Source organism: Excalfactoria chinensis, chromosome 2, assembly GCF_039878825.1.
Source record: "Excalfactoria chinensis isolate bCotChi1 chromosome 2, bCotChi1.hap2, whole genome shotgun sequence".
NCBI classification, from domain to species: domain Eukaryota; kingdom Metazoa; phylum Chordata; class Aves; order Galliformes; family Phasianidae; genus Excalfactoria; species Excalfactoria chinensis.
In genome coordinates, this window is record NC_092826.1 from 62,961,964 (window position 1) to 62,976,722 (window position 14,759).

Below are 14,759 nucleotides of genomic sequence, written 5' to 3' on the forward strand. Positions count from 1 at the left end.
GTAGGTTCAAACATAAATACATACACACAGAAGAACATACATATATATTTCTATACACATAAATATCCCAAAACAGCTAATAAAAATTAATTAGAATGTAGACAAAGAATATTGAAAAAACAGCCCCCAGTTCAAACACAGAGGAGGGAGATGGAATTTTTTTGAATCAAAGGCCAATTTGGCACCAAACAATATGAAGCCTTCCTGGCCTAACTGGAAATTAGTAGTCTGCCTTGACAGCATGTGTAATTAAAATTTTTTACCCTTCCTTCGTAAACTCAGCATGACATCCTCTGAAGCTGTCACTTACTTTCAGGTTGTAACAGTCAGTTCATTTCTGGTGGTCCAAATTTCTTGCCAAGAAGACTTTACTTTTCATGTATTCATAATATTTTCCTATCCTTTTTCTTCCTGAAGTATATTACATAACTCAAAATAGTATTTCAACTTTTAAAAATACCTTGGTTTTGTTGTTGTTGTTGGTTTTTTAGTTATTTTTTCCTATGTGAGAGGATTACTGGTATGTTAACTTGAGCTTCCTTTACCTACAGTAAGAAAGTTTTGCCCTTAACAAAATACAGTGAGACAGATCATGTGTATTCAAGGAAGGACGAGTTAAGGCCTAGGAAACTCTGAGCTAAGTACATTCCTGTGATTTTACACTTCATGATGTGAAAATGATCTGTCTGAATTGAATTTAAAAAATAGAAATAAACAAAATGTGCTTTAATTCACCTTTTTGATACGCAGGACAACATACATGTGAGAGAAATCCGTTTTATCCATTTGAGTGAAAGAAGTAGAATTAGGATTGAAATACACCCAGTCTTTAACATTAGCTAAGCAAATGACTTGAGAATGAGCAGGAAATGAAGATGTTGAGATTTTTGTACATTCTCTTTTCAATGTTAAGGAAGATCTGGCTCTAAGATATTTTGAAACAGCCCACAGTTATCTCCTCCGTACTCTATATAAAGTAATTGTATCAAAATGGTGATGAAATTACAAACCTGTCAGACTTGGACTCCTGAGGTGGTGAGAGAGTTGTCCCATAACGAGAAGTGGGTGTTGTAGGAGCACTCAAACCAGAGTAAGGTCGTGGAGAAGAGTAGGAGTTGCTGCCGTAGCTATTGTATCTGAAGAAGTGAGAAGAAGTGTAGTACAAAGGGAGAGAAAAAAATCCATCAGCAAGCAGACACAGAATAGTCAATCCTCTTGCCTAGAGGTTGGCAATGATATCATACCCCAGATCTATGTACCTTCTGAAAACTTTTTTCTAACCTCACTTCAAAATATGTACCTATCATTTCACATTAATGTAGACTATGTCACAGAAATACTTAATTCAAATACTAAAGTATTGTTATGGAAAATAATTACAGACCAGAACAATCCTCTAAAGTGACTATTCTGAGCCAAAATACTCAAATTACTGCTCAGTTACTTGAATTTATTAGCTGTTTTGGGTGCTTTTTGGGACTCCCAGAAGTCCATGTCAACAATAGCAATTCCTAGGGAAATTAACGCAAACAACAGCATTCCTGAGTATCCTCTGAACAGGGACATATACAATTTGTGAGTATTTGTGTTATAAATATAAAGCATCCACATCCTTCCCAATTGAAGCAGGCAGTGTTTTCTTTCCCTCCCCTATCGTAAGTCATAGCTTATGTGCTATACATGCTTACAATGTCTGTAAAAAATCATCACCGTGGTTAAAACTACGTGTTTCTTGAAGAACGGCTTTAAGAATTTCTAAACTGCCATTCCCTCTTACAAAAAAAAAAAAAAAAAAAAAAAAAAAAGAGAGAAAGAAAGAAAAAAAGAAACAACCACACATAACCACTTGATTTCATTGCGAGTTTGCTGATCAAAGAGAAATTGCTTCCAGGGCTCTTGAAATGGCCACCTCTCCAGAGTCCCTTGTATCAACGTTTTCAACCTGGCTCCTGTACTGAGCAGGAATGGCAGTTGTGTTGCTTTTATGTGCCTTTTTAGCCACTGTATTTAAACAGCATTTCTTGGAGGCACAGAGCTTCCGGATTTGTAAAAATGATAACATTTCTTTATACACAAATTACCATTTTCCCTTTTGGAAAGCATATGAAAGCATACATATGCATGGTAGGTGAAATATTTCACAAGGCCGCCTGATTCAAAACTCAGTTCAGAAGAAGGAGCACCATCATTTTCGTCATTACAATTCATAATGTATAATAGATCCCCTTTTACATTATCCTTTCTGTGATGCTTCTTCTACAATGCACATCAGCACACAGTAATTTCTCTTAACTCAGCAACATTATTTGAAAATACTGTTTGTTTTCCTTCAGCTCCATTTAACACACACATCTAGTCATGCAAAATTTCAATTCCTAAGGGCACAATAGCATTGCTAATTGCCAAGGTTCGTGTTAAAAACAAAATACATTTAATTTAGCGTTTTTTAATAATGCAAGGGATAGTACTTTAGAGTTCCTTTTTTTTTTTTTTTTTTTTTTTTTTTTTTTTTTTTTTTTTTTTTGCGAAAGCCCAGTTTTATGTTCTAGAACACAATACAAATCCCAGACACTATGCTGCAAGTCTAGGAAGCGCGGAGTTGTTTGGAGAATAAACGCTGCTATGAGTATTTCTATACTACAAAAGGAATTTTGCTGAATGGGGAATGATTGCCTTCATGGAAATCCTCCCCTAGAAGAAAACCAACTACAAAAACAACCCTTGTGGAGGACTGTGCAGCTAGGTAGGATAGAGCTGTCCTGTAGGCACAGACCTCACACAGGTCTTCTCTCCAGTATACTCAACTCACAAAACATCCTGCCTGCGGCTATACTGAGTGAGAAGGCAAAGCTCAGTTGTCCCAGGAGAATCTCAGTGCTTACTCACTATGTTCTAAACACTAACAGAAAGCTTCACTTCAGTTTTAGTCATGTGCTATAAGACCTTCTTATCAATTATTACGTTTACTTTTCTTCGGCTTTGCCACTTGAAAAAAGCTGATACAGTGCAGAATCCCTTTTTCAGACCAAGGAATTTCAATTAGTGCAACAGTAACTCTCACAAAATTGGATAGATCTTGCTTTCCTGTCCAACCCACTCCAGGGAAGCGATGTAGCAGGGAGGTTGGATTAGATATCTCCAGAGGTCCCTTTCAACCGCTACAATTCTGAGACGTAATTCCAAGGACTGATCCAATCACTCTCAGTTTTATATCTTGAAAGCTCCATTAATTTTCATGAAATCATGCCTGCAAATTAAATTGTTTTAAATGAGAGCAAAATGATGCTCTTTTATGTGATCTCCCAGATCACATGTTATTTATCTACTGCTGCCCAGAGGAGGCTGGAAACTAGATGAGATGAAAGCAATAGAGGCAAGGGAAGAATATCAATCAAATCAAAACACAGGCTTACATGACTAAAACTAATACAGTATGTTCTGGAAATAATACAACATTATTACCACTATAAAACTCTTGAAAGGTGTTACTCATTTATCTAAAAATTCGTGTCAGCTATATAAAATCTACCTGTTTTCCCTCATCACCTCTGCTTCCTTTTCTTTCACAGATGCTGGAGACTCTTCAAAGTCATATGAGAAGAGGTGAAAAGGAGTATGTGGTACATAAGGCAATTTCTCTACCGTTGGAGAAGCCTTTGGAGTAATGGATGCTGATGAATTTTGGGAAGAGCTTAGCAAAACTGCTGCTGGTGAGGATGGTGGTGAAAGAATAGAATTATGATGAGAGAGAAACGAATCAGGCACAAAAGAGGTGCTGCTAGAAGAGCTCTTTGCTCTAGTGCAGGGGAGAGGCCTCTCAGCTTGAGAAATGGCACCGGAGGTGGCTGAAGAATCACAACACTGTGAAAAGTTTTCTTTCACAGCTTCCTGTGCACCTGGGACCCCACTGCAGGAGGAAAATATTGTGGGAAGGGGAAGGATGGGAAAAGGAAGGGAAACAGAGAAAAGAGAGATAAACAGATCATATCACTTGGAAGGAAAAAAAAAAAAAAGTCTAGGAGTGTCAGGCAAAAAATAACCCCTTTCTAATTGTAGATAATCATATTTTCATTTTTTTTTTTTTTTTTTTTCCCAGAAGTAATGAAACAGATCTTTGTATCTTCTTGGGATTAGAAATACATAGGCATGGAAGTGACTCAGACAAAATGAGTTAGTTCAGAGACTTCTTAACAAATTTTCATGAGCATTTTCATAACCATTTTCTGAATAATTTTCAAGTAATTCAAATTAGGTTGAAAATGTAGTCAGAGCAGCACAAAGCAGTATCATGCCAGATGATCCATTGCACTGAGTATAGATACTCAGATAGACACAATCTGCATGACCGCCTCTTGAAGGACAGGTATCTGATTATCATTCCCCCCAGTGAATGGATATTTTTTACCAAAAACCCCATAAAAATCCTTTATCCGTCAAAGAGGAAAATTAAAACAAAACAAAACCAAATCAGCATTTATCTGAGCGTTAGCATCCCAATCAATTGCTGTGTTTGTGTTAGAGACCTGCACTGTGTGAACAGAAAACACATCTGCTTTGCTTTGGTGAAGGTAGGTGTTGGTAAGCAACAGAAGCAGCAAGGCAGGGGAAAAGCCATGAGATACACATGCCTGGACATCTGTTATCCCAAGCATCTCCAGCATAAACACTGTGCAGGGATTTGGGCTGGATCACTCAGCAAGTGGCTGATTAACTCTTCTTGAGACCACCTCTGCAATACACCTACATGCATGCAAGGCACGGACTTTATCTGAGGCTTGGCAAAGAATATGCAACAACAACAAAAATAATATGTGCTATATGAGCTAGAATATTATGAAGTTAATTAAGTATATAACAAGTAATTGCTCTCACAACTGAAGCACAGTAGGCAATCTGGAAGCCTTCATCTATTTCACAAGCTGTGCATGACAGGAATCCCTGAAGCTAGGTTTTTCCTACTCTTCCTGACAGGATTTAAAACAAATGGCAAGGATTCAGATCTTTTTTATTTTTTTTTTTAAGCCACATCAGTAATGGTGAAGGGAGATATTTAAAAAGTCATGGGAGTATCACCCAGTTATCTCAAATTGACTATTACTTCAAATGAACAAAGTCTGAAGCACACGTTATGTTCTTTACATGGCTCTTGCACTCAACATTTTTACACGGTGTTTTGTTATTTTCATGTGATTTACTAATAACTGGTGTCTTAGCTTTGACTTTTAAGAATAGGATTTGAGGAAATTATCACTTAATTTTGAAATTTCAGGCAGCCATTGGCTACATTTGCAGACTGGAAGATATTAATAACAACAGTACAGTATTTTCTTTGGAATTTGCACATTAAACAGTTTCCTTTCTTCCTTCCGTGCTGTATAGTGTCTGCATGAATGTGGTTTATTTAAGAAAAAATCCAATCTCATTTGCCGAGTTGCAAAGCCAAACAATTTAACCTAAATCAAATGGCTGTCTGGAAGAAAAAACATATTTTCTTTCTTCCAGTTTATTAGGATAAAGTTGCCAGATTCCAAAACCATATATACCTCAGAAATAAGTGGAAAATTTTACATGAGAATATTGTTTTGGTAAGTGGTTTGTTTATAGCCATATATACAGAGGTGGGCGTGTATGAATAAAATGATATATACCTATCAGCTTTGCCTCTAAGTAGTTCTTTCCTATTTAAAAATGTGCAAAGCTGATATAAATCACAGGCAGAATTTTAGAAAAGTCTATCTATCTTCTTCCCATCTACAGATATTGATAATAAGGCTACACCATCAAAATATGGAAGAAATCTTAAGAAGTCAAGCAATATACAGCAATGCACTGCATTCTTTCAGCACTGTTCTAACTAAAAGATAAACTTACACCATGCTTAGAAATTATTCTATCAGCTAAATCTTCTTATGATTTGTGACTGGTACTCATTAGGTAATAAAAAGAGGGAATGCAAACAGCTCTCAGTGCCCTGACTAAAACTATTTACTTTTCTTTAGTTGCATTCAGTGACAAAGCTTTTGAATTCAAAAATATTTCTTTAGGAGTGACTTTAAAAAGAGTGCTGGAAACGTGAGTGGAAAGGTAGATACTGCTGCACACTTAGTGGTGAATTAATGCCCGAGTGAGAAAAAGGTGCATGGATGATGCTGAATCCCAGTACCTGGCTTTGACCTGCCTACTGGTCTCTTCCTCCCCCTCATCCTCAGTATTGGGTTCTGTGACTGGCTGTTCTTCTTCCTCTTCTTCATACTCCTCCTCCTCTCTGAGGTCACACCAAGGAAAGAGGCATGCAGTGGTATGGAAAGAGAAAAGTTGGAAGAGAAAATGACATGAGTCCGCAGAAAGAGAAATGCAATGAGGTTAGAAATGGAAAGAAAAAGTTGAGAGAAGCAGTTGTGGTGCAAGCCAAACAGTCACCTAAACTTCATGCTAAGTACATGTTGCCACAAGGGTAGCAGTAATGCAATAAATTTTATCCTCTCTCCCATTTATGCCTTTTTTTTTTTTTTTTTTTTTTTCCTTATTAAAGACTCCCCAAAATAGCTTTTATTATTATTATTTTATTTTTGTTTTTTTAAGCTTGGCTTTCCATTCAATACCACAGTACCACTGTTAGACTCATTAGTAGTTAAGATGTATCTGGCTTAAAGGACAGCATGCACTGTGTTGACACTGAACAAGTGGAACTGCATATTACACCTTAAAATTAACACAGATAAAGCATTCTGGTTAAGCAGCCAAAAGCTCAACTACAAAAAAGAGCAGGGTGAACCATTAAGTTGGAAATAACAGAGAGACCAAATCAGTTCAGGTCTATTTGCACATAGCATTACTTAAGTTATTAAATGCCAGTAAATGAATTATATCAGTAAAGAATCATTAATATGGTCGATGCAGGCTTTGGTTCAGCCCTCAGTCTGGCAGAGAAGAATTTTAAGTCACGCAGAAAGTCTCCATAACCTACAAACCACATAAGTAATAATAAAACTATATTAAACAAAACAAAAGACTGTATTTTCTGCCTCATATCCTTCCCATTTATACCTCTTCTTCCACAGACCAACAGACCCACAGAAGATTTAGAAAATATTCTCTTTGGACTTCTTTTGCAGTCGCAATTGATTCAGTTTTCCATTTGATTCAAACGATGAATACTATTAGTTTATGTCCCACGCAAAGAATAAAGCATATGAATTGTAGTAAAGTTTGTAAGAAAGCCATACATTTCTTGCATTTTTCTGAAAGCTGGTTATCTTTAATTGTAAAGGAATGCTTTGTGATTTTTTTTTTTTTTTTTTTCCTATTTAGAATTGGTATGGTTACATGTTATAAGGAATATTTACAATGTGAGATCACAAACTCATCATGACAATGCAAAGGGTTAATCCAAACTCTGTTGTGTTTGTATGTGGTTAGTCTTATAACAATCAGGAAAATGGCAGTAGTTGGAACTTCTTCCAGAACTCAGGCAAAAATCTAGTGTTTTTAACAGTTCCTAAGGTATTGCAGCATCATAAAAATGTTGTAGAAGATCACAGTATGTACTACCCATATTTAAAGGAAGAAAAAAGAGACCAGAGAGGACCCATACTGTCTGTTCTCCTTACTATCAAGTAGACCAACACTAACTTTGCTGTTTTCTCCTGTGAAGGGTAAAATGTCTGTATCTGCCAAGCAATTATTTTTAGGAAATAACTCACAAAGCTCTGTGAGATCACAGCTTTCTGATAACAGCACAGTGAATCCTATAATGTTGATAAAGTGGCTATTGAAAATATAAACAAAACTCGTCCTGTCACTTCTCTGTTTTAAGATCCCACCAACTTTCTGGACTGATGTCAAATTTCTCACTTTCCTCACTCATCTCAAAAACGCCCCACCCAAACCATTTTGAAAGGTCTTTATTCTTTGATCTGAGTAAAAACTATTAAGGACAGGAGCATAAATACACTAAAATCTTGTACAGTGCAAGTGGAACTGGGAACCATCGATTTTATATTTGCAACAAACTGAAGAAGAATAGGAAAGGAAAAATATACCCAGAATTAAAGAGAGTTGGTGCACTGGATAAGGCCTCTTCAGAGCACAAGAACATCAGGCCTCTAAATGAATGCTTGCTGTGTGAGGAACATGCTGAGTATTTTTCTTGAGATCTTGTTATCCTGTTTCTGCATCTTATGTTTACAAGCTTGAACTTACATTCTAAATCTTGATATTACATCTTTTATTTACAATCAGTGACAGCCACTCCCTTCCCCATTTTAAATCTGTATTTATCAGATAAGGATATTAATTGGTATCTAAAGCCCCAAATCTACTTTTACCCTGCAGTCTATTCCCCTACAGCCCGCTGAAGTTTGCTCAACTGGGACTTACAATTCCATTTTAGACACCTGTTTTTGAAAATGTTGAGCTTCTATGTAAAAAGTGAACAGCTTTCTAGAGATCCATACAATAAATACAGCAGGTGAGCAGTAATCGATTAAAATACAGTACTTGGGGTTTCTAATTACTTTGCAAATCATCCTTCTAATCCATTAATGGGAAAATCTAATCCTTGTTCAACTTTATTAACTGCAAACACAAAACCACCCCAAATTAAGCCTATATGTTATAGCCTTTATAAAATTTGGATATATAGCCTTTCTGTTACAAAACATACAGCATCTTACCTTAGAATAGAAGCTAGTTTTCTGAAACAAACAAACCTCCTGAAAACCAAGCAGCTTAAACACTTACAATGGAAATGCTCCTTACAAACCCAGTTGAATTGGTCAGCAGTTCAGAAGACAAATGTGGAAACTGAACTACATTATCTCAGTTCTCAAGGCTACCAATGACATATTTTCCATAACCACTGGCATTTCCTTAAAAAACATAATTAAGATATAACTCTTCAGAATGTATGTAAGAAAGCCATGTTTATAAAACCTGAGCTTTTTACATACACCCTTCTTTCAGATGAGCTGTGCAGCCATACACCAAAGACTAAGTGATAAACAAAAATTAATTTTACCTTTAAGTCAATTACAAGAAATTAAAACTCTTCTCAGAGAGACCATTTGAGGACCTGTTTTAGTTCAAATTTGTCTGAATTGTCTACAACAAGAAACAGCACTTCAACTGTGAGGTGATATGAACTACATGGATCTGAAGGAAATGTGCAGGCTCTGATCCCTTCATGATGCTTCGCGACTGTTCATAACATGACTTGAAGGAAATACTTCTGCCTGCTGTGATGTCTATCTTCAATTTCACCTGAAGAAGCCAAAAATCAAGAGCTCTGCTTCTCAGACATTATGACTTGCTGTACTCCAAAGGAGCCAACCAATAGTTAACAGCCTTTCCATTTGAACATTTCTTGAGAATATCATGTTTCAAATAAACTTTGCATGCGCAGCTCTGTATAGAACACTTTTTATTATAGAGTATAATCAGACATTAAACACATCCCTAGTGGGTACTGTTTCAAAGTTGAATATTTTATTGGAGGTTTATCTATTATAGATTATTGCACATATTATTCCCATAATTGCAGTCAGATAATTCATGTGTCAGGCCAAGGATTTCTGTGAGTCTCCTTGACTTCTTAGTGAGCATAAGTTTTGATTAGAAAACTCTCTTCCTCTGCTAATGTTAACTCTGTGTTCATGACAATTAGCTGGGGAAGTCCGAGGAATGAGCTGATTTTTTGTTTCTTCTGTACTGGTGGCAAGTGCTACACACAGACATGGTCATACTCCCCAGCTGAAGGAAGCCAAGTTCGATCAAGGGAAATTTACACCATGAAAATATATGTGCACAGGCTCAGTTAGAAGACCTGGTGAATTGAGCATGGTTCATTCAACAAAGACAATAATTATAGTTGTTTGTCAGTATTCCACTAGGTAAATCATTCCCAAAAGACAGAAAAGAAAAAAAAAATCCACTTGAATATTTATTGAACAGGAAAACACTACCAAAAGACAGACAACATTCTTGTAAAGGAAAGAACACCAAACAGAGGGATGCTCAAATAGAACAGCAGACAGATTTGGGAACTCATCTGGGTGCATAAGTATTCTGTGCTCATTTTTTTTGTGTGAAATGAAAAAGAGAAGGTATGGAAAAACACTTTCTCTCCCACATACAAATGCAAATGCTGTGTCAGTGCAATAATAGAATTAAATGAAGAAAAATGATTCATAGGGAGGTTTTCAATTGAACTAGGTTGCAGAAACCAGCACATTTTTCAGTAGCACAGAACAATTTATCCTGTTCCAACTCAAGGCAAATATTTCTTTCCTGAGACAGCAATGAAGAGCTTCGGCTAATGCTGAAGGACCTGATATATTCAGCTAACGTTAAGGCTATTACTAGATTATTTCAGTTCCATGACAACAGTACCAGATTAGAAATGCTTAAATAAGAGCTTTGCAGCAGTGAAAACAGATTTAACAATCATTCACCATGTTTATTATCATCTTTAAATGGATTGCTGCTACAGGTTGTCAGACCTTCCAACCAAATGAAAATTCCAGTCCCACCAATCTTTATAAATTGCATCATCAGCCATGGCAACTAACAAACATCTACTAGGGCACTGTTTGAACGTGGTTGAACAAAGTATTTATAGCCACTCAAAATACATGTATGTTTAAAAAGATTATAAAAGCACAGTTTATGGATAAAGAATTGCTGAGGCATCAAAATGAAATCTAAAAAAAACGTAGAAGAGTACCAATCAAATTTGTCCTACTGATTTTAAATAGTTGCCTGAAGTTAAGCACAGGTATAAATGTTAATGAATGCAGACTGATGAAAGGAAATGATGATCAAGGGACCAACCTGCAAGTTATCAGAAGGCAAGGCAATGACCACAAGATGCTGAGCATCTTACCTAACTTACAGACACTTAACAATCCTGACATTTACTTCTTCTTCACAAAAGTACAAATGAGTACCTTCCATTGTGAAATATGATTTTCAAAATCTATGAATTGATGTGTCTGCTATGTACCTGAACAGTGTGTACAAGGTTACCTAGTCAATTACTAGTTACCCAGTACAAAAGTTCCCCTCCAGTCTTCCCAACAACACATCCCTTTATAGCTGATGAATGCAGCTTGAAGACACTCACACCTTTGGATGTTCTAACTTGTAGTCTTTCAATCTTTCTATTTTATTTTATTTTATTTTATTTTATTTTATTTTATTTTATTTTATTTTATTTTATTTTATTTTATTTTATTTTATTTTATTTTATTTTATTTTAATTTTTAAAAACAAAGACATAACCAATAGAAAAAAGGAAAGGATAGGACTGTGCTGAAGGAAAAGAAACAAAGCCAGAAAAGAAGCATGAGCACAAAACCATATTCTACTCTGCTTGATACCAGTGGAAACTTTTAAATTAAAAGATATGCTTTAAATCATTTTAATTCAGTGTGGAAGAATTTGACCACTAATATTTGAATAGAGAACAAAATGAAAAAGGATGATCTTGCCATATTCAGACTACTAACTTTTTGGTCTGCACATACAATGCATATATAACTTAAAAAATGAGATAACAGCATATTAAAAAAAAAAAAAAAATCTTACTATGGTATATGATTCCAGTTCATGAAGGGCTCATTTAACTTTCGCTAAAGTCATAATAAATATTTCCTTCAAAATTTTTCAGGTCATTAGACAAGGATCTAAGTGCACTTCTGAGCCTTTTTAGACCACCCACAGAATTATATTGAAATTCTCAAGAAGGGAACACTGGACTTCAGTGAAGAAAAGGGCCTTTAAGTTATGAAGTGACCCAGAAAATAAAGGACTGGGAAATTGTAGAGCTATTGACCATTATTCCCACACTCCCTGAAAATCACCCTATGTGCAGTTAATTGCTAATTAGGGATTTTCTCTCTCTCCTTCTCTTTGTAATTAAGTCAAAGGCTTTTCAGTTTAGCTTCTTTAAATTACTTCCATTTAAACTTTCAATGTCTTTAAGAAGCAGCTACTAAATAGGAATAGAGGCCACATTTAGCTAAGAAAAAGTGACCATTAGCCATTCTGCAATATTATTATAAAAGAAAAACTGTACAGTTGAACTCAGTAGCATGGTTTTTCTTTCTTTATCCCTCTCACTTCAAACCTCCGATCCACATTACCTCTTGAACAGAACTTGGAAAACTGCTTCTCTGAACTCCTTACAGGTGAACAAACAGAAAATGAAAAACGTTCCATCAAAGAGAAATCTTTATAAGTCACCGTAGATGACATTATATTTTCTTTTGTATTTGCTAGCCACTGTCCGCAATTTATGAGTAAAATTCCACTTTCACTGGTTAGACTGCAAAATTCATACCTAAATTATTAAGTCCTCGTAAAACAAACAAATGCTTTGGTACACTTCTGCTGCTTCTTCCTTTCTTGTATGCTAGCTGCCAGAACACAGTCAAGTGGTCTTTCAAGAAAGCTGAAAGCAGTGATAATTGAAATCTGTAATTTCTTATTTTGTAAGAAACAAGTATTTTCCTCCTCCACCAAAACTGAAAGGAATAAACTATTAAGTTCCCAGTTCCCTTTCCACTCTTCCATTTGGCAGATCACTGCAATTTGTGCAACTACTTGAAAATGAAAACACACAAAATGGTATGGAAAACAAGTTACTTGAAAAGCCTAAAAATACGGCATTTTGCATAGGAAGAAAACTCAAATGCATAATTACAGTGGTTAAAAGGGAACTTCTCCTAGTATTTTTACCCTAAATAAAGAACTTATCAGAAACAAAGTTTTGGAAATCACAAGTAATGTAAAGTACATATGTTTTCCATGCCTTCATTTTATGCTGCTCTTTCTCTTTAGATTACTGCTATTTTCTTATTCTGAAAATGTGCTCAGTAAGAACTTTTCACACCTAAAAATGTAGGTAATGCCTTCACACTTTATTCATTGCTGCAGTTTGTTTATATAGGACATATCAAAGCAGTGTGGGACAACAAAGTCTTGCTTAAGATACCGACAAGGCTGTGCAAAGACTTCAAGAATCACAGCTCTCTGATCAACGAACAGCACTGCTGTTTTTATATCTGTATGAGTAGCAGAGGTAAAGAAACAAAATCCTGATGAAGAGAGGTTTTAGGAGCAATAAATATTGAAACACATACAGGAAGAGAGAAGAAATAGTGTTTTCAGAGCTTGGAACTGCATATTGGTTGACACCTTAAGGTCATTGTTACTGCCCCTTACTTCAAAGGGAGGGTTCTGGAAATGGAATCCAGCCAAATCGTTGTCTTTTTTTCCTCCCATCACATCATATGTGTAAAATACTTCCCTGGCATTACAGAGTCATGTTTACAAATACTGGGAACGTGCTGGAGAGGTTAACTCTCTGAAACACATATGCCAGTCAGTCAGACACAACCATGGACCTCCAGATATACAGATTCAAATCCTTATTCACCATTACATTCCCTCAGATAGTTTCTTGAAGCTAAATGTGCAGTGGAAAAAAAAAAAAGACTTAAGTTATGCTGTGCTTGCACTAGTCATGCAGACATAACCTCACTTAAGTCTTGGTGTTTTTTCATTACTCTTTACATTCAAACTAGGAAAATCCACCATTTCTTCTACAACAAAATCCAGAACTGAAAACTGGATTCTGTACATAATTGTACCTGAATGAGAGAAGTAAGTGTGGCCTCCATTTTTCAAACCCTAAACTAGCACTGCCTTGATAGAACAGTTTTTTACATGTTTCTGTTGTCTGGCTGTTCTGTGGCTGATAAAGTGTGAATGGATGCTACCTCACCAATCTTTTCAATTTGATACATAAATCATAGAATCATGGAATGGCATGGGTTGAAAAGAACCTCAAAGATCATCCAGTTTCAAGCCCCCTTGCTATAAGCAAGGTCAACAACCACCAGACCAGGCTGCCCAGATCCACATCTGGCCTTGAATGCCTTCAGGGATGGGGCATCCACAACCTTCTTGGGCAACCTGTTCCAGAGTGTCACCACTCTCTGAGTGAAAAACTTCCTCCTAATATCTAACCCGAACCTCTCCTGTCTCAGTTTAAAACCATTCCCCATCAAAAAATTCCATAGTTAAAAAAAATCCACGCAGAAAACCTACCACTATACCCAGAACTTCAACTCACAGTCATACGTATTTACATAAACATTTCACGTTGTGCAGCAGAGTCACCAGAACTTGAAACATCATGACAAAAACTAGCATTCTGCCACGGTAAATGTTACAGAAAATAAGAAATTAACTATGGCTTATGCTGTCAGAAGACAGAAAATCACTTAAAAAACAAATAAGAAGTCTCAGCTGAATTTTGGACAATCTACCCCTGCAGGCTTGGCTTTATATCAAGCAAATTAAGTAATCAGTTAACAGGGCATAATAGTCACATAAAGATCTGAGTAGTTGGTTAAAAACTCTACAGGAATCCAAAGCTGAGCAGAAAAAATGTTTTAGCTCAGCTATGTCCATTGTTTTCTGGCAAAACCAAAATAACATCAAGATCTTTTCCTGAATCTCAGCAATCCTCAAACATCAGAAGCACGTATTTTCTGACAAACAGATCCTTATGACTTCTCAGCACAGTTTTTCTTTGTTCAGACAATAATTTTCCAACTTTCTGTGGGAATGTAAAGGGCGTGAAAACCTTGAGCTCAGTGTGCACTGTGCAACAGTGCTGTGTCCAATGAGCCCTGAAATACATAGAAAACTTTGGAATTCCCTGTGCTACTCTTTGCTTAGAAGAAGAGTGA

At 36.1% G+C, this 14,759-nt stretch overlaps 1 protein-coding gene across 10 annotated transcripts in view; it reads right to left on the reverse strand.

Annotated features, from left to right (window-relative positions):
• FHOD3 (formin homology 2 domain containing 3) overlaps positions 1 to 14,759 on the reverse strand; it is a 363,466-nt gene that overhangs the window by 86,889 nt on the left and 261,818 nt on the right. For 4 of the 10 annotated variants that reach the window (XM_072327323.1, XM_072327320.1, XM_072327319.1 and 1 more), the window contains exon 11: positions 1,011 to 1,136. The exons of 1 other annotated variant lie outside the window; for it this stretch is intronic. In XM_072327323.1, coding sequence (XP_072183424.1) covers positions 1,011 to 1,136 — 126 coding nt within the window. Of the gene's footprint in view, positions 1 to 1,010; positions 1,137 to 3,529; positions 3,908 to 6,163; positions 6,266 to 14,759 lie in introns of all 10 variants that reach the window. 5 more of the 10 variants (XM_072327317.1, XM_072327322.1, XM_072327316.1 and 2 more) reach the window with 2 other exon arrangements.